General features: G+C 38.1%; 2 protein-coding genes across 4 annotated transcripts in view; one reads left to right on the top strand and one right to left on the bottom strand.

Moving 5' to 3' along the window:
- Tmtc2 (Transmembrane O-mannosyltransferase targeting cadherins 2) overlaps positions 1-1,130 on the top strand; it is a 547,199-nt gene extending 546,069 nt beyond the window's left edge. The window contains exon 10 of the mRNA XM_076440509.1: positions 522-1,130. Coding sequence (XP_076296624.1) covers positions 522-853 — 332 coding nt within the window. The 3' untranslated portion in view covers positions 854-1,130. The remainder of the gene's footprint in view (positions 1-521) is intronic.
- Positions 1,131-3,084: 1,954 nt separating this feature from the next.
- The window catches only part of LOC143216928 (uncharacterized), a 112,968-nt gene continuing 89,640 nt past the window's right edge, over positions 3,085-26,412 (bottom strand). Inside the window, exons 7-13 of one of the 3 annotated variants that reach the window (XR_013010676.1) lie at positions 25,411-25,750; positions 21,288-21,399; positions 20,973-21,064; positions 13,059-20,859; positions 6,316-7,002; positions 3,334-3,446; positions 3,085-3,241 (exon numbers count right to left, since the gene is read on the bottom strand). Coding sequence is in view for 1 of the 3 variants with exons in the window: in XM_076440511.1 (XP_076296626.1) it covers positions 20,708-20,859; positions 20,973-21,064; positions 21,288-21,399; positions 25,514-25,574 (417 nt within the window). In the remaining 2 variants the exon portion in view is untranslated. Of the gene's footprint in view, positions 3,242-3,333; positions 3,613-6,315; positions 7,003-13,058; positions 20,860-20,972; positions 21,065-21,287; positions 21,400-25,410; positions 25,751-26,412 lie in introns of all 3 variants that reach the window. The other 2 variants (XR_013010677.1, XM_076440511.1) reach the window with 2 other exon arrangements.

Below are 26,412 nucleotides of genomic sequence, written 5' to 3'. Positions count from 1 at the left end.
TTTAGATCACTTTCAAAATACAAGCTTGTATTATTCTATTTACCAGCCAATTTCCTTTTTACCAAATCTTTGTGATTTTAAATATACCAGTTACAATTTGTAACTTTAATAAATATTGAAACTGCTAGCTTGATTTTCTTCGAAAATGGATTTAGATCACTTTCAAAATACAAGCTTCTATTATTCTATTAACCAGTCAATTTCCTTTTTACAAAATCTTTGTGATTTTAAATATATCAGTTACAACTCGCAACTTTAATAAATATTAAAATTGCTAGCTTGATTTTTCTCGATAATGTACTTAGTCCACTTTCAAAATAAACGGTTCATATAGCAATTTTGGAAGTAGAAGAGAGGGTAAATATCCAGAGAAGGGGATCACTGACTCCCAGAGATATTTATCAAATAGAAAGGACACTTTGTTCCGCGAAGTACACTTCGATTGGTGTCAGCTGAACAATTAAAAGTTGTTGGTCTCTCAGCTAAGACGCAGAGTATAAATTGGACGAATCCTGTTTCAGGGCTGTTCCTGTCGTCGCAGGGTCGGCTGTCCGAGGCTGCGGAGGAGCAGCTCCGGGCCGCTGAACTTTCCCGATCTGATTACGAGCTGTCGATGGCGGCAGCGTCCGCCCTCCGCCAGGCTGATCGTTTAGAGGATGCTGAGGTTTGGTACCGACACGCGGCCAGTTTGAGGCCGAACGAGGCTCGCAGTCACACGAATCTAGGAGCGATTCTTCACCTGAACGGGAAATACAAACAGGCTGCGGCAGCGTACAGCGAGGCGTTGAGGCTGCAACCAGGCGACGCGACTACTATCATGAATCTTCACAAACTTGCTGCCATTCTGGCGTGACCTCGTGACACGGAGAACGGTGGTGACGCGTTCGCAGACAGAGACAGTAACCAGACAGACGAGTGTGTGTATTATACGACCCCTGGAAAGACCCACTATCGACTCGCCGTATTACCTGACCCCACGTCTACCCGATCTTCCTCCCGATATTCGTTTATATCCGTCGACAGGCGCGGCAATGTCACCGGGATGACGTCCTCGGGGACCTTGGCGCGCGATCGACCCGTATCGCCTGCTATGGTATGTAAAGAATAAAGCTTCCTTTATTTTTCTCTAATAGGGGTTGTTGTTATTTCATACCCGACTCGTCCCATCCTTGTCGCCCTGCTGTCATCCGAAAGGCTGCGGACTTTGTACAGGTTATGTATCCGTCGTTTTCAACACTATGTTTACGGGAACATTTAGGATATTAGCTCAGATTAGTTACCGATTGCTCGAGAAACGAGGTATATTAGTAGGAGTAGAGTATTTTGTATACTGTATGTATATTACGAATGTGGGTTTGGAAACAATAAACTGTAAACAACTGTAAATATTTGTATAAAAGGACCTCGGTCCGTATATAGTGATAATAATAAGAATAATAATATTATAATAAATTGTGACTTCTCTTGACAAAGAGGTACTCTTGATCGTAGAGGAAAAATATTAAAAGGGGGTTGAAAAATCGATAAAGCCAGGACTAAAAGTTTGAGAAAGTTTGCATGATTCGAGCATGCATTCTGCAGACATTTTTGAACATTTTGAGGACTCAAATTAAAGGTACGGGATTGTACTTTGTCATAGAAGAACTTTGGTTTAGAAAGATACACGGGAACACTGATTGTCAGTTTAGTGTCTCGAGCATTTGCGGAAAGTGGAGCTGACAGGTTTATCCATCAGCTGCCGTAGCACAATCGAGGTATAGCAGTACAGCAGTGGACGGATAATCTAATATAATTGTCTGTACGTCGCCTATATTGCAGTACTGCAGTAGTAGTTTGACGGTGTATCGAGTCTCTCTGAGCAACATCCTTGTTATAAATGATTGGAATATAATTTATGTACGTGTACTACACATATATTTTATGTATGAGAATCTCTACAATGAATAAATAAAGATAATATAATAAAGAAACGTATCTGCGTCTGTATTTATTGAACCCATTTCTCCCGAACGTCCCTCTCATCGTTGAGTTATACTACTGATTTCCGCAAACATTTACTATACAAACATCTAACAATGACACATCGAGCTACGTTTCCAAACTTAGAAAAATTTTCGGCCGTCTGACTTATGGTTGAGTTGTACTACTGAATTTCGTGCCACCTCCTTCGATATCATGTGCTCCTGATACTTTCTCAATTTTCGAGATTTTTAAAAATTTTCGGCCGTCTGACTTATGGTTGAGTTGTACTACTGAATTTCGTGCCACCTCCTTCGATATCATGTGCTCCTGATACTTTCTCAATTTTCGAGATTTTTAAAAATTTTCGGCCGTCCGACTTGTCGTTGACTTATACTACTGAAATTAGTGCCACCTCCTTCGACATCATGTTCTCCTGATACTTTCCCAATTTTCGAGGAAATTTTTCGAAAATCTCGAAAATTGAACTTTGTATTAGGAGCACATGATGTCGAAGGAGGTATCCGAAATTTCAGTAGTACAAGTCAACGTCAAGTCAGACGCCCGAAAATTTTTAAAAATCTCGAAAATTGAGAAAGTATCAGGAGCACATGATATCGAAGGAGGTGGCACGAAATTCAGTAGTATAAGTCAACGACAAGTCAGACGGTCGGAAATTTTTAAAAATCTCGAAAATTGAGAAAGTATCAGGAGCACATGATATCGAAGGAGGTGGCACTAATTTCAGTAGTATAAGTCAACGACAAGTCAGACAGCCGAAAATTTTTAAAAATCTCGAAAATTGAGAAAGTATCAGGAGCACATGATATCGAAGGAGGTGGCACGAAATTCAGTAGTATAAGTCAACGACAAGTCAGACGGCTGAAAATTTTTTAAAATGTCGAAAATTGAGAAAGTATCAGGAGCACATGATGTCGAAGGAGGTGGCACTAATTTCAGTAGTATAAGTCAACGACAAGTCGGACGGCCGAAAATTGTTCGAAAATTCCGGAAACTGTCTAATTTGAAAAATGTTTCTTTTTCTCAAATTTTCAAAGATGTTAATCTAATTCTATTATCGCATATTCATGTACAGGGTGGAACGAAAAGAACACATTAACTGGTGTAACAATATTCTTTATTTTTTACGAAAAAAAATTACAATATTAAACGTATTTACACATCAAAGGAGGTATTTTTTACACATCGTGGTGAAATGAGAAGAATGTCCCTGGCAGGAATACGACGATGTAGGTAGGTACACGAATGCGATTGGTCCAGACTGCAAGTGGAATGAAAGAAAATATAACAAGAATGCTTGTGATTACGTTTTATTATTTTAATATCCAAAAACAAGAGAAAATCATTACTTACGAGATGGACTGATATATGGAGGTGTGGTTGTGATTTTTGGTTGGAGAAAGAAGTCTTGTATTACGTTATTGGTCGGCAAATCACTGGCTGTCTTCCGAGAGAGAAAGTTCGAGCTGGGGAAAAATTTATGACTTTAAAAGAAATCGTCATTGAGATTCCCAAAGTGTTTGCCCGTTGCTCGTTGTCCAAGTGTCCCGGGAAATTCATGAATTTCTGAAAGTGCGGGAATGCCTGGCCACCAAATAGGACAAGATGTATAGCAGACTCTCGACCTGGGGGCTAGAGATTGTACATGTATAGTAGCATCGTGTTACGCTTCAACAGTCGCCATTTCTCTTCGGGACTTTCGAAGAGTCGATTTGGCTTAACCATTAACGATTATCTCGATACTACACCGGGCCAGAAACTATTTATTGTCTAAATTTATTGTCCTTTCCTATTTCGTTCGATTCCTCATTCTCGTTTTAGTACTGGTCAAGCTTGGACAAACTTCATTCCCAGTAGAGGAGAATAATAACAATTTTAGAGCATTTTTATTTAAATACAAAATACAAAATTGAGCAGTCGAATATTGCTATAGAAATGCATAACTATTATAAAATATAATATTGAGTAGAATAAAATATTACTCGAGTAATCATTTTTTAAAAGTTTCATTTAGAAATTACATGTGGAAATTTCTATTTAAATAAAAAATGAGAAAGCTGAATAATGAAATAAAAACGAATGACCTATGATATAATATTGAACAGAATGAAACAATATATTATTTGAGTGATCATTTTTTAAATATTTTATTTAGTAAATGCACCTGCTATTTCGATACGATATCTATATAGAAAATATTCTAATTCTATAACTATTATGGAATAATAATATATTGAGTAGAATGAAGCAAAATATTATTTGAGTAATTATTTTTTAAAAGCTTTGTTTAGAAATTGCATGTGGAAATTTCTATTTAAATAAAAAACTGGACAACTGAATAATGAATTGAAAATGCAGCTTTATTTAGAAATTGCATGTAGAAATTTCTGTTTAAATAAAAAAGTGGACAACTGAATAATGAATTGGAAGTGCAGCTTTAGTTAGAAATTGCATGTGGCATTTTCTATTTACATACAAAACTGGACAACTGAATAATGAATTGAAAATGCAGCTTTATTTAGAAATTGCATGTGGCATTTTCTATTTAAATAAAAAACTGGACAACTGAAGAATGAATTAAAAATGCAACTTTATATAGAAATTGCATGTGGAAAATTTTATTTAAATAAAAAATTGGAAAGCTGAATAATGAAATAGAAACGAATGACTTGTAAAATAATATTGAGCAGAATGAAACAATATACTATTTGAGTAATAATATTTTAAATATTATATAATTTAGTAAATGCACCTGCAATAGCAGAAATCGATATAGAAAATATTCTGATCCATCTTTCGTTTTATTCGCGTATTATCGCTGGACTTTTGTTCATCCAGCACTGTTTCATTTTATAACTCGATCAATGTCTTTCAACGTAACTAGTCTCCGTTGCAATTAAAGCCTGAACGTTTGCTCAACTTCTAATTTGTTTAACTACTTCACCGAAGTTACAATTATAGAAGGAATCGCTCCATCCATTAACGCGTGGAGTGCCTCGCTAAATTCGCATAACTTTCCGTTAATGTCACATGAGACACCTGTAATCCACGCTATGATAAGTATTATGGACATTCGTGGACGGTATGTGGTTTATAACATTTAAATTATAATAAATTAAATTATATGTTCTTTGTGTTTTATATTTTGCCATTATACAAATTTCACGTTAAAATAAACATTGAAAATATATAGGCCAATATTGTAACGTTCTATCCTCCAAAGTAAAAAACAATTGACGTATATTCAAATTCACTATTTCGTTCAAATTGTTTATAGTATTCCGATTCACCATTTCATTTAAACTGTTCATATGTGTTCAAGCTTATCATTTCATTCAGATTGTACCATGGAATAGTACGTTTGGGTTAATCCTTTATGTCTAATTAAAATAGTGGAATGGAAGATTGCTTTATATCAGGCCGGGGCAGCTTGTTCACCACTGTGAGGAGGACCCAGGAGTTGAGACGTTTGCGGCAATAGTTTGATTTTTTACAACTAAGATGTTCGACTTAAAAATCTGAATTAATTACAGTATACGTATCTAGTTGTTGGACATCTATTAGATTTTTTTCAAAATTTTTGCTTATGATTGAATAGGGAAAATAATCCAAAAACTAATCTTCTGCATTGTTCACCATAACTACCCTCCCGGTCGAGACAGATTAATTTTTTACAACTAAGATGTTCAACTTAAAAATCTGAATTAATTACAGTATGTTTATCTAGTTGTTTGACATCTGTCATATTTTTTCAGAATTTTTGTGTATGACCAAATCGGCAAAACAATCCAAAAACTAATCTTCTCCATCGTACTCCATAACTACCCTCCCGGTCGAGACAGATTGATTTTTTACAACCAAGATGTTGTACTTAAAAATCTGAATTAATTACAGTACATGTATCTGGGTATTTGACATCTCTTAGATTATTTTCAGAATTTTCGCATACGATTAAATAGGGAAAATAATCCAAAAACTAATCTTCTCCATTGTTCACCATAACTGCCCTCCTGGTCGAGACAGATTGATTTTTTATAACCAGGACGTTCTACTTAAAAATCTGAATTAATTACAGTATACGTATCTAGTTATTGGACATCTATTAGATTTTTTTCAAAATTTTTGAGTATGACTAAATAGGAAAAATAATCCAAAAACTAATCAGTCCCATCCTACCCTCATATCTCAATCCGACAAATCCAGAAATATAAACGACTGCAACAGATCACCGCCGCAGCGCGCAGGTAAGTACGACCTCCTGAAGTTTATCAATCAACCAGAAGACAATCAGCTCGCCGAGAGCGGATGCCGAGGTTTGCAGTAGAAGAATCTCACCTTGAACTTTCTGAAGCCGTGATGAATCACCTGCGAGCGGGCAGCCCGGTTCTTTCCTCTTTGAAAGAAAAACGGCAAGGGCTTGTGGGGTTGACCCTGATTCTGCCCTAAGGGCGGAAGTCGCGGCGCAAACTTGTTCTTCCTTGGTGATCCAGGTCCAAACCGTGTGGCTCCATTAATATCGAATTTATTTGCACGACGCGGTGCACCGACTGGAATATTTAAGTTTACGCTTTAAATCACACCTCTCCCTCACTCTCGAGCCACGTCGAGGAATGGGGCAGTTGAAAGATGATAGAGGCGAGGGAAAAAGACGGATGAGGGTAATACCGCGAGAAATGTAGACACAGGGGGTAGCAGAGGAAGAGGGAGAAGAGGAAACGAAGCCACCTGTCGCTCTGCCGGAGACAATCTCGACAAACACTCGACAGGTGCCGCGCGGCGGTTAGCTACCTTTATTCCGCAAAGAACTCGCTTCGTTATCTTTAAAGCGGAACTGGCCGAGACCAGCCAGCGGACGAGTGGATATCGTTTAGCCGGCTCAGTCCAGCCCCTCGTCGCATGCCATTTTGTTTCAACTCGATCTGGGGTCAGCTGTCCAATGAATGAACGTTTAAGCTGCATGGCTGGTGAACTTAGGGATCCCTATCCCCTCTTCTTCTTTTGAAGCTGACCGATCGACACCCCCTAGTGTCAGGACAAGAGGTAGGGTTATATCCTATCCTTTCCCAAAGATAGATCCATAAGACCCATAAACTATCAGCCAAAGTTGGGCAAAATTTTTATTTCGATAAAATTTTTGCCCAACTCTGCTATCAGCACTATAGCAATATCAAGCCGAATGGATACCCTCATCAATAATCGGAAATCGTCTTATATCGAAAAATGTATTCGTAAATCATTACTTCATTTCTCGAGTGCCACGTTATTTCTATAAGAAGGCTGTGGCATTGTTCAATTCTTACATTCCAGTACATAATTCAGTTAAACTTCAGCTTAGGGGGCCAAGAGTTTTGGACCTTTTCTATGTAATCCTGTAGATTTTGGTGAGGAAATTCCAAAAATCCAAGTTGTATTGTTAGGAATCCACGGGTTCAGAAATTACTCGTGTTTAAAGTTGAACGATTTTAAGCGTTTCTGTATGTATTCAGACATCGTCCAATCTAGGTGGCAGCACGAGCACTTTGAGGACCTTTGAACAGCTGATAAATGAATTACTGTAGTGGGGAATATAAAATTAGACCTCTTTAGGGATATATCGAAAAATGTATTCGTAAATCATTACTTTATTTCTCGAGTGCCACGTTATTTCTACAAGAAGGCTGTGGCATTATTCAATTCTTACATGCCAGTACATAATTCAGTTAAACTTCAGCTTAGGGGGCCAAGAGTTTTGGACCTTTTCTATGTAATCCTGTAGATTTTGGTGAGGAAATTCCAAAAATCCAAGTTGTATTGTTAGGAATCCACGGGTTCAGAAATTACGCGTGTTTCAAGTTGAACGATTTTAAGCGTTTTTATTATGTACTCAGACATCGTCCAATCTAGGTGGCAGCACAAGCACTTTGAGGACCTTTGAACAGCTGATAAATGAATTACTGTAGTGGGGAATATAAAATTAGACCTCTTTAGGGATATATCGAAAAATGTATTCGTAAATCATTACTTCATTTCTCGAGTGCCACGTTATTTCTACAAGAAGGCTGTGGCATTATTCAATTCTTACATGCCAGTACATAATTCAGTTAAACTTCAGCTTAGGGGGCCAAGAGTTTTGGACCTTTTCTATGTAATCCTGTAGATTTTGGTGAGGAAATTCCAAAAATCCAAGTTGTATTGTTAGGAATCCACGGGTTCAGAAATTACGCGTGTTTCAAGTTGAACGATTTTAAGCGTTTTTATTATGTACTCAGACATCGTCCAATCTCAACAAGCACGTTGAGCAACTTTGAACAGCTGATAAATGAATTACTGTAGTGGGAAATATAAAATTAGATCTGTTTAGGGATACATTTGTGAATTAATTTCAACATGAAGAGGGCGTTATAAATATTATTGTCTAATACGAATTGTGTTGATTCACTGGACAGGTCACCGTTGTAGCATTTTCCGGCGACCCCTCGCGACAGATCTTGTTCCACTTTTCCCGCCACCTTTGACCCCATTAATGTTTCACGCGTCCTCGCCAGCTGGACTCTACCCCCTCCGAAGCTGCCTGACATGACCCAACGTCTTCTCACCCCTTCGATCTTCCTAACAAGGGAAGTTAGGGAGGAAATTCAGAAAATTATGAAAGTTCGCAGGCAACTTGGCCAATTTGTCCTTAACGATGGTATGTTTCTTTTCTGAACTGTGAGACGAGCACGGGGGATGGAATGCTAAATTTTTTTGTTTCGAAAATTTGGAGAATTAGCAAACTTTCTGTATAAGTAGGGTAATTTGCGCTTAACGCTAGATGTATCGCTGTAATATGGAACGAGTATGGAAGGTGGTATTAGCGCTTGCATAGAATGCGAAATTTTCTTTTTTGTTTCGGAAAATTTCAGGCAATACATTATGAAACTGTGCGCAAGTAGGACGATTTGTCCATGACGCTGCCCTCTTTCTTTTCTGTGCTGCAGAACGAGTATGGAGGGTGGAATCGTCTCTTACATTAGATAATATGGCGAATGTTCGGTTCTGGTTTAGAAATCTAAATAAATAGAGCAATTTATGCCGGATTCAAAATTATGATGTGTTTGGTATGTAATTTAGTAGATTTGTACCCGGGGCGACTGCAGATCGAAGTTTCGATCCTCTAGGGTCAATGGTTCAGGAGTTATGCTTGCTTAAAGTTGAGCAATCTTCAGTGTTTTTGACAGGTAAGGTCGCCGCCATATTTGTATGTAGTGAAGACCGCGAGCCGCTTACCGAGTAGAACCACCTCGGTAATTACAACCAATTCCGTAAGCGGCGCGTCGCGACCGTCACTACCAATATGGCGGCGCCCTACCCTGTCAAAAACACTGAAGATTGCTCAACTTTAAACAAGCATAACTCCTGAACCACTGATCCTACAGGATCGAAACTTCGATCTACAGGTTCTCCGGGTACAAATCTACTGGATTACATACCAAATACATCGTAATTTATAGGAGAAAGGCACAAATTTTGAGTAAAGAGAGATTAAAATCGTTGAAATTCAAATACGCATAACTTTCGAACCAGTGGCTTCCTAAGATTAAAATTTGGATAATTGGAATTTTATCGTCAAAACCTACAAGACTACGTTGTAACAAAGTTAAAAAATTTTGATATCTATTTATTACAAGTTTGTAAGAAAGAAGTATTTAATAAAGCAGTTTGTTTTAGTGTATCGCCGCATTATTTACAATTTTTATATGTTGTGTATTCCATAAAAATGCACAATTTTGATCGTGAACAAGCAGAATTGATTTACCTACCCGAAGCAAAGTTTAATAAAATTTCATTATTGTTGTTAACTCTTGTGACCATTTTGTTTACGAAGTCGTTTGTTGCGACTTCGAATTCCACGATAAAGGTGTACACTTTATTTCGAGTTCTTAGAGTTTTTGTTCCCCGTCACCTCAGCTCGGTGAACCCTCTTCACGCTCCTAGCTGTTAAATGTCATTGATTTTCAGTCCTGAAACAATTCAAGGTGGAGCGGAACGAGGAGACGTTCCTTTGAGTCACAGGCTTTTATTTTTCTACCCCCTTTCGGTTCGCGCGCACCCTCTTTCAACATCTTCGCCGGGGCTCTTGTCACGCCTCCGCACCCCTAGTGCCCTCTTTGCTTACAGATTAAACGTATCGCTGTTTCGTCTAATTTTCTACCGTATTCGTTTCTCCGGTCCCCGACGACTGAGCGACGGTAATTCTTATAATTAGTCACAGTCAAGACGGCTTCGCGCGGAACCCTCTCAATGGCACACTCTTCTTTTCTATTTTTCTTCCTCCAGGTTCTTCGTGCACCGTTTCCCAGATGAGTCGACGACTGGCAACTGTTTTCCTCCTCAAATAAACTGTTAGTAATTACCCGACCACGCACACTGGGACATTTGCCTCGGAAAGATGACCGAAAGTCGAAATGTTTATTTTGCTCGAAGTAAATGTCACTTTTTCTCGTGCTTCTCAATGTACAGGGTGTAACTGGTTTTAACTGCCAAACTATGTGTCAGTAACAAAAAAATTTTATATAAACATTGGTCGTTCAAAGAATTATTAAAAAGTTACATCAAATGATTAGTAAAAAGTTACATTAAACGATTATTAAAAAGTTACATTAGATTATTGCAAAATTACATGAAATGATTATTAAAAAGCTACATCCAATGATTATTAAAAAGTTACATTAAACGATTATTAAAAAGGTACATTGAACGATTATTAAAAAGTCACATTAGATTATTAAAAAATTACATGAAATGATTATTAAGAAGCTACATGAAATGATTATTAAGAAGCTACATGAAATGATTATTAAGAAGCTACATGAAATGATTATTAAAAAGCTACATCAAATGATTATTAAAAAGTTACATCAAATGATTATTAAAAAGTTACATAAAATGATAATTAAAAAGCTACATTAAATGATTATTAAAAAATTACATCAATGACATCAGTCTCCACTGACTTTTGAAAAATTAATTATTTAAATTTTTTGTTTTAAACTGCACACCTAAAAGTATCTTCTAAAACTTAGTAAATGATTATTAAAAAGTTACGTCAAATAATAATTAAATAGTTACATTAAACCATTATTAAACAGCTACATCAAATGACTATTAAAAAGTTACATTAAATGACTATTAAATAGTTACATGAAATGATTATTAAATAGTTACATCAAATGATTATTAAAAAGTTACATCAAATGATTATTAAAAAGTTACATCAAATGATTATTACAAAGTTACATCAAATGATCATTAAAAAGCTACATCAATGACATCAGCCTCCATTGACTTTTGCAGCAATAATTACTTGAATTTTTTGTTTTAAACTGCACAGCTAAAAGTATCTTCTAAAACATAATAAACATATTTTAACAATAATTATACTTTTTTTACTGTTTCAATAATTAAAATAGCTCTCCAACATATTAGTACAAAATATTTAAAGTATTCCATTTCTGACCTTGTGTGACCTAGAAGATCATTATGTCGTACACGAATTCTTTCTGGTACACGCTTTTATATGATATAAAGAATGCATAACAATCCATTTAAAAAATTGAATATCACCTTCATTTTTTTAAAAATAATGCAGACGAGAAAGATGAATTCGTCATCACCCTGTATATATTCCATAATATACGTATATAAATATACTCTAATCTTATCAAGTTTTCTAGTCCTGCGTCAACAAATTACCAACCAACATTAATTTTGTTAAGAAGTAATCATATTGAATTTATTTATTGTCATATGTCTTCATTCATAACGTCACTCTTTATAATGCAGTATAATTTAGCATTAAATAATAATCTGGATTATTGATAGTAATATACATTTATATAATATATTGCTTCAAATTCCTTAAAAAAAAAATTTGTTCGTAACAAAAACGTATGCAATCAATCTTCGTCGATCCAACAAATAACTGAAAACTGTCAATCGGTGACAATAGAGGATATATGTGTTGGTTGGCGTGTAACTATAATAGTACAAGTGATGCGAAATCCTGGAAAATAAAATCTTTCCACGGTTCAAAATTCAATTTAAATTGTTCCACGCATGTACTGTTAACAAGTTCAGTCATTCACCATTTTTACCCGGTACCATTTTAGCCGGAATGATTGATTTGTGGTTCTTCATTTGATAACTATCGAAATTATACAGTTGCGTTCGCGGGGAATTATTAGATAGATTTATTTGTTTCGATATACACTATTAAAAATAATAATAAAAATGTTCTACCTCTCCTGTATCGAACTGGAGTAAAACCGATACTTGTTTCCTGCCTTAATAAATTCGATGAGTTGAAAACAATTAATCTAACAACGTTATGTTAGTTTTCCTAATATTTTTGCTGTTTTATAGTTCTTCTTCCCTTCTTCATCATAGGAAAATGTAATTCGCAATCTATTGATTATGATAAAAACTACAGAACACTAAAAATGGAACTTTACTTTCTTTATACATAGAGCAATGTATACTAAGGGCGCCATCTAGCGGCTCCTTAGACGACGCGCGACGCTCACCACATACCAACATGGCGGCGCCCTTACTGATCAAAATTTGTGAAAATCGCTGAACTTTAAACACGCGTAACTTTTGAACCAGTGGATTCCTAACATTGCAACTTGGATTTTCGGCATTTCCCCACCAAAGTCTACAAGATTACTTGTAAAAAAGTTGAAGGTGAAGTTTAACAGGTTGACAGACTAAAGCAAAAGATCACACTCAATTTAATGTATCCGGAAACCTGTAAACTCAAAGGTTTCTCAATTCCTCAAACTGACGTTTGTGCACTTTGCAAAATAAGAGAAAGAATATCAGCAGCGCTCTTTTTTGCCTGTCTCCTTTCCTCTTTATTCGTCGAACAAGCAAAGCCACAAGCAAAGCCACAAGCATTCTCCAGAAAAATCTTTCCCCTACGTGGCAAAGAACCGCAGTGTTCGCTTGGCCTAAAGGTCTAAATCCCGCAAACACGGATGTCTCAGTAACCTAGATCATCTCCTTAACCAACAGATTCGAAAAACAGAAGTTCCGGCGTTTTTCTGTTGACTTATTATTACCCTAGAAAGTGAATGATCTTCTTTCTTCGGAGTCTTCCACCGGTTCCTTCGCTCTCCCTTCCAAACATTCGCTCTCGTCAGTGTTTCAAGCTCCACCGGCGCGCGGCGTGGCGCCTCATTCGCGATTATTCCGGCGGCGTCGAACATTCCCTATTTTTCACAGTAACTTCGACGTTCCCGTTTGTCTGGTTCCCGTTCCCTTATTGACATTCCTCGTTTCAAGCTTTTTCTCTCGGCCGCGCCGTTCTTCCCCGTGCACTTCGCCGAGCAATAAGAGATGGGCCGGCGAAGTAGACGGACATATTTATTAATGCCAGGAGGGTCCCACGGGACCCCCGGCCAAGCTACCCCCGATAGAAAAGACCTGAGAAACAAAACCAAGCTTCGAGGAAAATTCGCGAATATTTAGTAAGTCCATTTTTTGTTGTTTAAATATAAAATTAAATATAAATTAATTATGTCGAGTCCGGCAATTTTTCTACTAATTTATCAATATGTTATTTCATTATATAAAATTTCTTTTAGGCGAATTTAACTAAAATAATATACAGGGTGAGTCACCTAACGTTGCCACCTCAAATATCTTTGTTGTCCTTAAAGATCCGTCAAATGTCTGAAGGACAAAGTTAAATGGTTCAGTGGGGCCTTTCTCAATGTATTTTTTTCAAATTATTCGAATTCCGGAAAATGTCTAGTTTGAAAAATGATCAGTTGAAAAGTTAGTAATTTGAACGGTATTTTTTATATTTATTTATATATATTGTTTACTCTGTCCTTTTTCAATGTATTTTTTTCGAATTATTCGAAATTCCGGAAAATATCTATTTCGAAAAATGATCTGTTGAAAAGTTAGTAATTTGAACGGTATTTCTAATATTTATTTATATATATTGTTTACTTTGTCCTTTCTCAATATATTTTTTTCAAATTATTCGAAATTCCGGAAAATATCTATTTCGAAAAATGATCTGTTGAAAAGTTAGTAATTTGAACGGTATTTTTTATATTTATTTATATATATATATTTTACTTTGTCCTTTCTCAATGTATTTTTGTCAAATAACTATATTGTTATCCACTCTTCTACTAAAAAGGGGATAGAGATTTTCTTGTTACGAAAACTGTAGATCTTAATGTGTGTTATCTTTCTCTCCCGGAGTGCAATTTCCTGTTTAATGTTTTTCGGGCTGATTATATAATATTTACCGATGACGAGGACGCAGACGAAGACGAGGACGGTAAAAGTTCGAGAGGGGATCGCTACAAAGGGAAGCTCGGTGCTGGGCGGGAGCGGTCTCTCTGGACACAGGAAGCTTTTTAAAAAGCGTTCTGCGGTAGAGAGAAAGAAGAGGCGCCGCGACGTTAGCGTGAACGGTGCCGCAGAGAGGAACGTACTTCCCCGGCGATACGGTACTTTTTCTTCGGCGTAATGGAATGTAAAGTTCCCGATTAAATTGCGTCTTTAAGCGATCCTCGCCGGCGAGATATTTTTTGTGAAAATACAGCCAAAGTAACCGAGAAATATCGTTAGCGTGTCTTTAACGATTTCTCTGCCGGGGCTCGGGGGCCGACGCGACGAGACACGGAGCTGCGTCTCTCGGAAACCCATTAACGGGTTCGGGAACATTGGGAACCGGGCGCTGCTGCTGCCGCCGCGAAAGCTGTTGCCATTGAAAACATTTTTTCAAATTATTCCTCTGTCACACACGATCGCCGTGAACAATAACGTGAACTGGATATACATTTATACAGGGTGACACGCGTGAATGTCGCCACGATTTTTCGGGCACTTCCGGTAGCCAGATGAAAAAATGTTTTTGGAAAGTGCAACTGAAAAAATTGAGAAATTCGTTCATGAAAAATGCAGGTCACCTTCATTTTTTAAAATGGCACTACGTGTTGCTTATGTCAAGACGAGTTCAACGACCTAGTACACTATGACCTTCACATGACCTTCACATGACCTACACCCCAACAATATAAATTCGCGGGAAATGCTTACGTTATGGGATATCCTTTACGGAAATTGGGCGACATATATTGATAGTGGGGGAACCTCGGTACTAATTCATTTTTTCAATCTCATGATTTATGGTACAATTGGTGCAAAATTCCCTATTCAACCAAGAATTATCTAATAATGTGTTGCTGCTGCTAAAAGAATTGTTTAACAAGAGACTTTACAATTATAGAAACGAAAAAGGTAAGAATTATAAAAATTCTCTTTAACTGGCAATTTATTGTTTGATCACATGTTAGTTATTCACAGCGACATTATAATGATAAAGCTATGAAATTAATATAAAAAAAACAAAAGTCCATAATTGATAGTGTACTCATATTGTCAGACTCATTCAATTGCATCGTGCACGTTCGACATGATCGAGCCAGAGCCATAAATAATTATAATTGACCTATATAAAAAATTAAATAATTAATATTTGTCTATCTTTAATAACGATGCGAATTTTAAAACTCTCCACTGTTCAAAATATAAAAATGACGATAACGATACTTCAACAGGATGTGAAAAACGCGATAGGTGCGCAAATAATAAGGTGGATAAAACATGATTAATGATTATGGGGATACTATCTATCCTATATTATAATATAGGCGTTCACAATATTGACCCTCGGGCTTATCATAAGGTAGGCAGAATAGTAGCCCTGATGGAGGTCCAGCCATTAATGTTCGATCAGTATACAATATCTCACGGTGCTTCATATTACACGAAAGCCCTTCACATTACATGCCAGAAAAGCAAAAGTGTTGCGATAATGAAATTTTCGAATAATGGAGCACAATCATTATCCGCATATTAATTTTAATTTGTTAAAACACATTTCAACATGATTCGCGATTTGTTTAAACGTTGAGTGACAGCCACCCGTTATTATAATAACCGAAATCAATTTTCCTCATCGAATATCTGACAGAATGGAGTCGCGGTAAAATATAATACAGTAAAATTATTTAAGTAATTTAATAACACTCTTTTATATTATTTTAAACACATTAATATTATTTTTTTTCGTTATATTCCACGTGTGCGAATTGAATTCACATTTTTATGGACAAGTTATAAGAAATAACGAAATAGTATTCGTTTTGCTTCTGTCAACAGTTAAATTAAATTAAAACAAAATTATTAGAATTGAATTATTATACCATAATGTAAGGGTACATTACAGCGTCCATTGCAATGAATGATCGCGTTCAATTTTTCGCAGGAAAATTGATAAATCTCAATTATACGAAATCACACTGTAAAAAAATACACACGAATGTGACGACACGTCGAATCGATCATTGTTTGCTGTCGTGTTCAAAATCGCTATATGATGTAACGCGTGCGAAATTAATTCGTCATTTTATTACTTTTCATTGGTTATAAAATACAGACTGAATTCTGCAATGCTTGAATATTTTCATGGAAATAAGCTTCTTTTATCTGGAGGTTATCAATTTATAGAAAAGCAGGTAATTGTTCAAAATGAATTTTTTTTGCAATACATTCGAGTATAATTGAACATTACAGAGAAATTTTGATTGCATACTGTATTCGAATTGTAATTTAACTGTTATTGTTATTAAATTGAATTGCTATATTTAAATTATGATTTATAAAAACGTAAGCAGTATCTTATCTCTTCATCAGACTATTCTTTTCCTTCTGGAAGCAAAAATGGTGCACTTTGTTTTATACAATTCTGTAGATTTTTACGTGAAAACTCCAAAAATGCAAGATTTAAAGCGCGGAGTTCGTTCCTTCAAAAGTTATGAGTCTATAAAGTTGAGCGATTTCAAGTGTTCTTCACAGGTAAGGGCGCCGCCATATTGGTATTTACTGAGCTGATCCGCTAGGTGGCGGCACAAGCATTTAGTAGCGAGTATTCTTGGTATAGAAGTTTATTTAAAGATTTATTATGGATTATTAAAAAGAAATGTGAAAAGTATTGTTTTATGGGTGTGCTGTTGAAAACCAAATGAGATCTTATTGGAAAGGTTCCTGATATTCTAATTTTATTACAAGCGAATCAAGCTCACCTGGGAGATTTTTAATTTGAGCAATAATCTGTGCTCGTGAGTTTAATTAATTGCGACTTTTTCTGATTGTAACTATCGGGCGTTCGAATTACCGCTGTAGAATTGCTGTTGCTACATGCTTGTGGCGCCACCTAGCAGATCAGCTCAGTAAACACCAATATGGCGGCGGCCTACCTTTGAAAAACACTTGAAATCGCTCAACTTTACAGGCACATAACTTTTGAAGGAGCGAACTCCGCGCTGTAAAACTTGTATTTTCGGAGTTTCCTCTTAAAACTCTACAAGATTGTATAAAAAATAGTGCAAAATTTTTGGTCCCAGAAGGAAAAGGTAACCCCCAACAATTTAAGTTTTCTGTAATACATTTCTAAATACGATCTATTGGGTTGGCAAGAAAGTATAATAATTTCGGTATTTTAAGGTGAAGTGAAGAACCCAATTTTTTATTCAAGCGATGAGCTTTAATCAATATGATGTTTTCTTATTTATTCTTTTTGGCAAAAGATCATGGGACAAAATGAATAATATCTTACTTGTTAAAGTTCATTGCTTGAATACAAAAAAAATCGGCTCTTATTTAACCTAAATATACCGAAATTACTTTCTTGCCAACCCAATATTACAGATCAAAAAAATTGCAGAGTGCAATCTCAGATTGTTACTCCCGCTGACATATTGTGCACATTATCTTTTAGTATATCTCACAAAATATACACGATCTAACGTTCAAATGCTGTTTCGTTGAAAATCACACGAACAGTCTAATATCGTAAACAAAAATTGCAGTGTTGTTCCGTGTATGTGAGCGGACAAGAACGAAACTGAAAATTCAACATCGTCGCATCACTCACCCCAGGACAATCAGAGAAGTCAGCCGCCTTCTCCGGGGCAGCCCGCCGACCGATCACCTCGCCATAAAAATGGCGAGGTCCCCATATTCCTCGTCGTCGAATCGTTCGTTCCAGGCTGTCGTGTAGAAAGGGCAAAATAAAAGAGTCGAAGGGGTGCAATCTCGCTGGGCGAGCAAGAGGAGCTAATCTCCCGACATAAAGTTGCTCGAGCGGAGGCAGCCGGCGGAGGTGGTTTAACGCGTACCGCAAATTATACCCTAACCAAGAGGGTACGAGGGGTTGGGAAAAGCGGAGGAACGGGCCGAAGACGGAAGAATACGCTGGAAAGAGAGGCAGTCTTGAGAGTTGAAAGGGTAGAGGAGGGAAGAGGGTGTGGTTGAAGGTGTAGGGGACGTCGTGGTAGCTGATGTCGGTGGAGAGGGGGATGCACGCGACCCTTTCCACGGCAATCTGTAACTTCTCCATTCGACGCTAACAACCAGCCAACACGAAGAGAGGCACGGAGCTCTTCACGGTCCGACTGCTCGACCTCTAATACCTTCTCCTTCTCGTTGGACCGTTCGCCTTGGCCACCCCCTACCAGTTCAACGACGAAAGTACGTCCTCGCAACGGCACGGCGTGTTCCTTTGGCCCCGTTCCGAAGTGCCGTTTCTCGAATAAACAGTCTCGACGGGAAAGGGAGCCGTGGCTGGCGGCGGTCTTGAGACCAGCTTGGAGTTTGTTGGCGCGGGAGGCTGCGGGGGGTTGGCGCAGGGGCGCCGGGGGGAGTGAAAACGAGCAAGTCCTTTTCGAGGAGCCCGTGAGTAACGTGTGGCCTGGTGTGTGGTGTGGTTTGGTCTTGGTCTCGGCCTCAGTCTCGGTGGCCAAGCAGTAGCTTACTCGCTCTACAAACGTTCCTTGATGAGATCGACGTGAGTACCCGGAACTACCAGCGGAGCTGGTTCTCCTCGAGCCAGACTCCTTGAAAGTGTGGGTCGGTCGGCAGTCGTTCGGTCCCCCCGGTTAACGAACTGAATTTTCACAAGACGTTGCCCTTTAATGGCTCGAGGAACGTTTACGGCCACCGCGACGTCGTTCACCCGACGCCGAGACCATTCTCGCAAATTACGCGCGACCACCGGCCGGTTAATCTTCGACCGCAAACTTTCCGACCCCCTTCCCCGCCACCAGCATATCTTCCGTCGTGTTTTGCTTCGTTCTTTCTTTTTTTTTGTTTTTCTCGGCTATTTTTCCGAGAAGCGGTTTTCCTTTTTTATCGTTTTATTAAGCGTCTCCGTCGCGGCCGCCGTCGAAAACGAATCGAACGCTAGAGGCACCTGTTGAACAACGTTTGGCTAATTTCTCGGTCGCCCCGCGATCTCACGGTTAAAACGATTCACGCCTCGCTCGCGAAATATTCATAACGAGCGCTAAACAATCACTCCATATTCGTTCGCCGATGGACGGTCCATCGAGCGATTTCACCGCGCTGCGGGAAGAAAATCGGGTTCGCTGGTTCGAACATTTCATTTCGATGCTCTCGGAGTAATTAAGTGGGCTCGACCTTACAATCGCCACGCGCCAAGTTTTTAGAATCTATTTATAAGTTATTCTATTCGTTTCGGCTAAAAACCCGGGATACAAGCGAAATACTTTCTGCCGAGTATCTTGGATTCGATAAGTGTGCGTCTGTCACTCAGATGCGGCGTGCTGCCATCTAGCTCTTCTGCTCGGTAAGCGGCGTGCTGCCATCTAGCGGTTCTGCTCATTCAGTGTCAAAAACACTGAAGAATTCTCAACTTTAAGCAACCATAACTCCGGAACAATTGACCGTACAGGATCGAAACTTCGATCTGCAGTCGCCCCGGGTACAAATCTAGTGGATTACACAGTAAAATCCATAATAATTTTATAGAAGAAAGGCACAAATGTTGAGCCTGCTAAAGCAAAGAGCTACCGAGTCTACCGCCCTAAGACGAATTCAACGACCTAATACATTGGGACCCTGAGTCCATAAATAACGCTAAAATAGTTTTGTCCGATTTTCTGTGTGTCGTGGAGCACGAACCGTATCCGGACCGTGCCGCGTCGGATAATTGTCGCTTGCCGATCCGGCTCGTAGCGAAAAGTCGACGAGAGGCCGGGCCGGAACCGGAAAAGCGATACGAGCTCCCACGTTGCAAAAAGGAGGAGAACGCCGATGGAGGAAGCGCAAAAGGACCGACCGAGCCAGAGCCGGTGTATATCGCGCACCTGTTGCCCCCCACGGGATCAGGATTTACATTTTAATAGACAGTAGACAGTGGAACCAGCGCGGCGCACTACTGGCGAGAGAGTTCACGGTTCCCGGACTCGTCTTCGAGTGATTAGGAAAATGGATCCTTCCTCCCCGCCATCCGTGGCTAGACTGGTCGATGACCCCTGTGGACGTCCGAGGGTTTCAACCGACGGTCAATCAACGAAATTAAAGAAAAACCTCGGCCTAATTGGAAAAGTTTTTTCGTCGTGTACATCTACAAATCCGTAGAAATGCCGCGGCGTTTAAAACCCGGGCTGCGCCGAAGGAATTGCGTTTAAATTAGATTACCGAGCTCGTAAATATTGGAATTCTACTACCAGCGGACGTCCCGCGTCCATAGGATCGTATTACAGAATATGAATAAATATCATTTCTCTCCTTCTCCCAACTCTCCCCGCTCATCCCCACCAGAGTTATTGTACTGGCATGCTCTTCGTTTCCGCTTAATTTCGTCGACCCCATCCACTTGTTACACGTTATCCAAAGCCCTGGCTCTCGCAGCTATGAGAAAACGCACGCGCATCCGGAATTTAATTAGCTTAATTAAATTCGGATCCTTGCCGAGCTCCCCTCCCCATGACCCGGACAACGTGCACCGTCGGTTCGCCTGACCTACAATCACTGCGAAAGAACGTGTTTCAGGGTAAACAACGGGATCGAAGGAGTTCTAGAAAGTTTTTCAGAGTTTCTACTTTCAACGTAAAATGCTATGTGTTTTTCGATACCATACTGACCTTCTGTTTTGGTAATTATTACACTACGCATGTTTATGCAATTTGCAATGTTCGTAGACTTGTTCTGAAATCTTGTTTTCGGTGGTGGTAGCCTGAAATGAATTAAAATGAATTAGAATAAATTGTGAGTGAATATCAGAAATGAAATTCAAAGAAAAATCCTAATAGTTTTCTGCGAATATTTAAAAAACTAAAGCCGAGAAATCGGTTATGAGGACCAGCTAATTACTAATTACAGCTAATTAATTCTAGAAAGTTTTTCAGAGTTTCTACTTTCAACATAAAATGCTATGTGTTTTTTGATATTATACTGACCTTCTGTTTCGGTAATTATTACACCACGCATATTTATGCAATTTGCAATGTTCGTAGACTTGTTCTGAAATGTTCTGAAATCTTGTTTTCGGTGGTGGTAGCCTTTGTAGATCTGAAACGAATTAAAATGAATTAGAATAAATTGTGAGTGAACATCAGAAATGAAATTGAAAGAAAAACCCTAATAGTTTTCTGCGAATATTTAAAAAACTAAAGCCGAGCGGCGGTAATATATTTGTAGGATAAAGTTGTTCAGAATGATGACCTTGACATCGTAATCGGTTATGAGGACCAACTAATTACCAGACTATGGATGTTTATGCATTTGCAGTTTCACAAAATTTTCAAAAAATGATACAATATAAAATTCGACAGGAGATTTAGTACAATTTTAATTTATTTCAGATGTACAAAGGCTACTACCACTGAAAACAAGATTTTATTTCAATCAACTTTCTTAAAATTTGTCTACAAAAATTGCAAATTGCATAAACTAATAAGATCGTAATGGTGTTACAAAGACTGCATATTTTTATACAAAATAAAAATTTTTAATCATATTATATACATAAATATTATATTATATAAATATATAATCATATTAATTATTTCTTAATTCTAGTCATCTTCGAATCGTCTTAATATTTCTCTGGTTTTAATTTTAAACTTTATCAACCCACTTCTATAATAAATGCATAAAATCCACAGTTTAGTTATATAATCAGTTGCCTCAATTAATAAACCGTATTGTTTAAATGCATGTTCGTGACTGATCTAATAGTATTTGTCGATTTCGGTGTTAAAAAAAACAATTCCTGTGCACTTTAAATGTGAGCTCATGTTTCGCGAAAAATAAAGGAACTCCGCAATGATGGACTGCGGGAAAAAGCCCGCGAAAGATGAGACCAACGTTTTCCACGAATTTTCGCCAGCTCGTTCACGAGTTTCAAGCATTCCTTGTGAAAAAACGTTGATGTGCAAAAATTTCACGAGACTCGGAAAAAAGAGCAGTCGCGATTAAAACTGACCTCCACTGCAAATTCAACTGTAGCGAAGATTTAGAGGAGAATAGAACTGCAGCGAAAAAATTCGTGCTCCTTAATAATGCTCTACACATATGTTAGACATCGAATTTATAATCTACCCCGCTGTCCAAACAATACTGTCGGTATTTATTTGTGACGAAATGACTAATCCTTTTCCAATTTTTAGTGGTGACTCTGAGTTAATACTCGAGTGTTAATCCTTTGCACTCGGACCCTATTTTAACTGGAAAATTAAACATCTCTTTCGACCTAGAATAATTCCATTCTGTATTAATTCTATTCTTTGTATGAACATGAAATTGATATAATACCTCACACAGTACTTAAGTGTTTAGTAATTGATTAGATACTGACATATTTAGTAATGTAAGCAATATTTTGAATAATGGTACAGCAATTTTTAGTGGCGCCTCAGAATCGCCACTCGGGTGCTAAGGTTTAAGGGTTAAAAAAGAAAAATAATTGAACGAGGTATCGAAATGAACTTCTGCGCTGAACAGCCGGATCGTGGAAGGGTGAAAGATTAAAGGGACAGTAAGTTTCCCATCGATGACGTCTATAGCAGCCCCCAATTTTCCTATTTCTTCGCTTCCCTTGAGCCGGTATTATGTTGAATGGGGGTAGACCGGAATTGCCTGGCCTATAGCTCCTTCCCGAACAACAGACCAGCCACACCTATTCCATTTGACCCTCCCTTCCGAGCCAAAACCCGAAGAGCAACCCCCTTCAGGAAGAATCCCCGAAGAAAAGGGAGAACTACTCATGATTCAATCGAGGAAGTTAAAGCGAGCGCGAAATGATGCGGCGTAAACTCTGACATGGCCGACTTTCATTCCTTCGCGAGCAATACTCGAGAACCACTCTTCCTTGAATTCCCGTTCGCACCCTTTCGATCGCCTCGATCGAGTCGCGATGCTCATTGATAACCATCCACGCATCTAAAGTAATTGAATTTCTTAACCACCGACACCATCCCCCATAGAACAGTGGTGGGAGGACTGTAGTGTTGTTCAGAGACTTCATTAACAAATTGACTGTCTCAGACGCATCACGAAATCAATGTACAATATGTACATAGTACATACTCGTGTAATATCCATTAACTGAATCAATTACCATTAATTGAATCCATTACCATTAACTGAATCCATTACCACATTGACTAAATCCGTTAACAAAATCACTTTGATTTTGTAGGACTTTTCGAGGTGGTCCAAGCGGTCAATTTTATTTTTTAATTAAATAAACAAGTGATAAATGTCTTCCTAGACGGTAGTCCTTATTAAATAGGTCGATTTCACCCCCCAAAATAAATCCCCCGGTATGAATTTGGACAACAAAAATATCGAGTATGTACAGGCCATGACAATATAAGACGAATATATTAAGAATTAAAAATCCGCCTAAAATACGGCAACCCGACCAACAGAGGTGTACGTTGCGCACGTCATAGAGGCGCGCCAAGGTGAGCAGCCTCTATGACGTACGCAGCGTACACCTCTGTTGGTCGGGTTGCCGCATTTTTAATTGTTAACATTAGGCTTACGGAGCTCTAGAAATAATTATTTCACAGTATTTTGTGAATATAACAAGTACGTGTCTATCAAAATTTTTGGCCATTTTTCCAATAATACATAAGCCAAGAAATTTTGATAAATAATTCCTCAGTGAAGCATCTTTACAATCTTAATAATCGCAAATTAAGAAGGTCCCGTAAACCTAGTGTTAACAACTGAAAAATGAAGCCGAAATAGCAATTTTTTCATTCTTCATTGTCGTTTTATCTTGTCATGGAGAACCACCCCATAAATATTCTCCCACCTACAGCAGAGCACCCTGTATATATTCCCAAAGTTTCATCATGTTTTAAATTTCTGTTCCCTTGTTAGTTATCCAAAGTTAAGAACTAGATGAAGTGTCCCATTTCATCCGTTTGTGTCTCCTTCAGAATTGGTCAGATTCCGAAGCGGTCAGGCTGGTGTCTGTGTTTCTAGTTCAAGAACAATCTTGTTTTTCTTATGAACGCATAAAATCCAGAGTCTGGTAATCGTCGTCCAGTTTCCAATCAACCCCCTCCAACCTTCTCTCTCCGTATTGTCCTTATCGTCCTTATTGTCCTTATCAGTGCCGTTTCAAGAGGCCAACCGCCCGAAGATTTCCAGCTTTCCTCGGCTAGTTTAAGGATTCAGTGTGCGATATCGGTACCCGGGCAGACAGCAGCGGGAACCTAAACTGTGCGACGATGCGATGGTCGCACGGAAAGCCGGTCTAAAACAGAATCTCACAGCGACGACGGCGAAGCTTGTTTCGTCGTCGGCGAACGGCTAAGTCGCTTACTCCGGCCAGCGAGAGAGCTCGATATCCTCGATACCAGAAATAGCCGCAGGCTCACTGCCGAGGAATCGATTCCGGAGCCCTGCTGACACGGGGGATTTAACGACGTTTCGAAAAATTCCGTGGTCCATTGATCCCTCCGTTGCCGGCTTGTCGCACGACCCATCTACGGCCGACCCCAAACCTATCGCTGTTTCATCGGCCGGACAGTAAATTCTCCTCGGGTGTATTACATCGGTCAGACGTATTCCGATAACTGGAATATCACACGCTCCCTCCCCCACCACCCCCCTCCGGGTCACGTGCGACAGCTAAAGGCGAATTTAGACTTTTCACTTTGAATACACAACGTGTCTCACCAGATATCACCAGCTTGATTTACGTCGTTGTTATTATTCGCAGTGAGACATGCTTTGATGAAGATTAACATTAAACCTACCACTGCCAGTCAAATAACCGATTTTACATTTATCATTTTACGATCATTGAGATTATGAAGCTGCTTACATGGAAATTCATTCGATAAATTACTTTGTCCAAGTACATATTGTGATTGCACAAAATATAAATAAGTGGAGCCTTGTGATTTTTATAACCTGAAACTTCTCAATCGCTTTTTGTTAGAGTTGCTAAATCTTCTATATTTGATATGAGTCTTCTATATTTGAACTTGATCTCCTATATCATATTTGAATTTTAAAAAATCTTTGTTTGAATAAAAAAGTTTAAAATGTGCTGTGTACCTCTTTTACTCGAACTCCTATATTTTGAGCCTATCTCATATATACATAATTGCAGTTTTCACTACTTCTTCTATATTTGGATAAAACATTCTGGCAACCCTACTTTTTGTGCTCAGTAGGTTTACGTTGAAAATCCAGGAGAGGACCACGTGGAGGTGTGGCATAAATAGAGCCTTGTGTTTTTCACAATCTGAAACATTTCAATCGCTGTTTGTGCTCGGTAGGCTTAGTGCGAAATACTTCTGCACACACTGATTTTTTCCAGTTTTGCTCCGACATAAACGAGATCGCCATCCCCTCGTCTTCTTTTAATGTTGTACTCGCTCGACACACCTTAGTTCTAGAACGAGAGGATATGTTTGTAAGTAATTATTAAATAAGTAAGTTAGTAAAACAGTCAATATGATTTTAATAATCATATTAACCTCTTGTCCACAATATCGTGTCAGCCTCGTGTTGAAGATTCAGAACAGAGTCTAATAAATATGTACGTTATTAATTTCCTTTAAACCGAGATGAGATTCTATTTTGGTTTTGTTAATGTACAGTTATTAGAGAACATGCAGGTATACAACAGATATAAATTCTCTCCTTTTTTAGGAAATTACGAACTACAAAAAATGTTCTAATCACTGAAACCGTAAAATAAATCGTTGGGCAAGGGGTTAATATTGAAGTTGAATAATTAGTGAAAGGGTATATTTGTAATTATTAAATAAATAAAGTTATTAGTAAACGACTGAAATTTTCTTAGCAATATTTAAATGAATATTTTGTTAATGTATAGTTATTATAGGTATATACAACAGATATAAATTTTCTTTTTTAGGAAATTACCAACTACAAAATAAGTTCTAATCACCGAAACCGTAAAATAAATCGTAGGGCAACGGGTTAATATTGAAGTTGAATAATTAGTGAAAGGCTATATTCGTAATTATTAAATAAATAAAGTTATTAGTAAGAGAGTGAAGTTTTCTTAGCAATATTTAAAAGACTATT

The sequence above is a fragment of the Lasioglossum baleicum genome, chromosome 16, assembly GCF_051020765.1.
Source record: "Lasioglossum baleicum chromosome 16, iyLasBale1, whole genome shotgun sequence".
Lineage (NCBI taxonomy): Eukaryota > Metazoa > Arthropoda > Insecta > Hymenoptera > Halictidae > Lasioglossum > Lasioglossum baleicum.
Note: the sequence above shows the minus strand (reverse complement) of the source record. Positions and strands in the feature narration are given on the sequence as shown.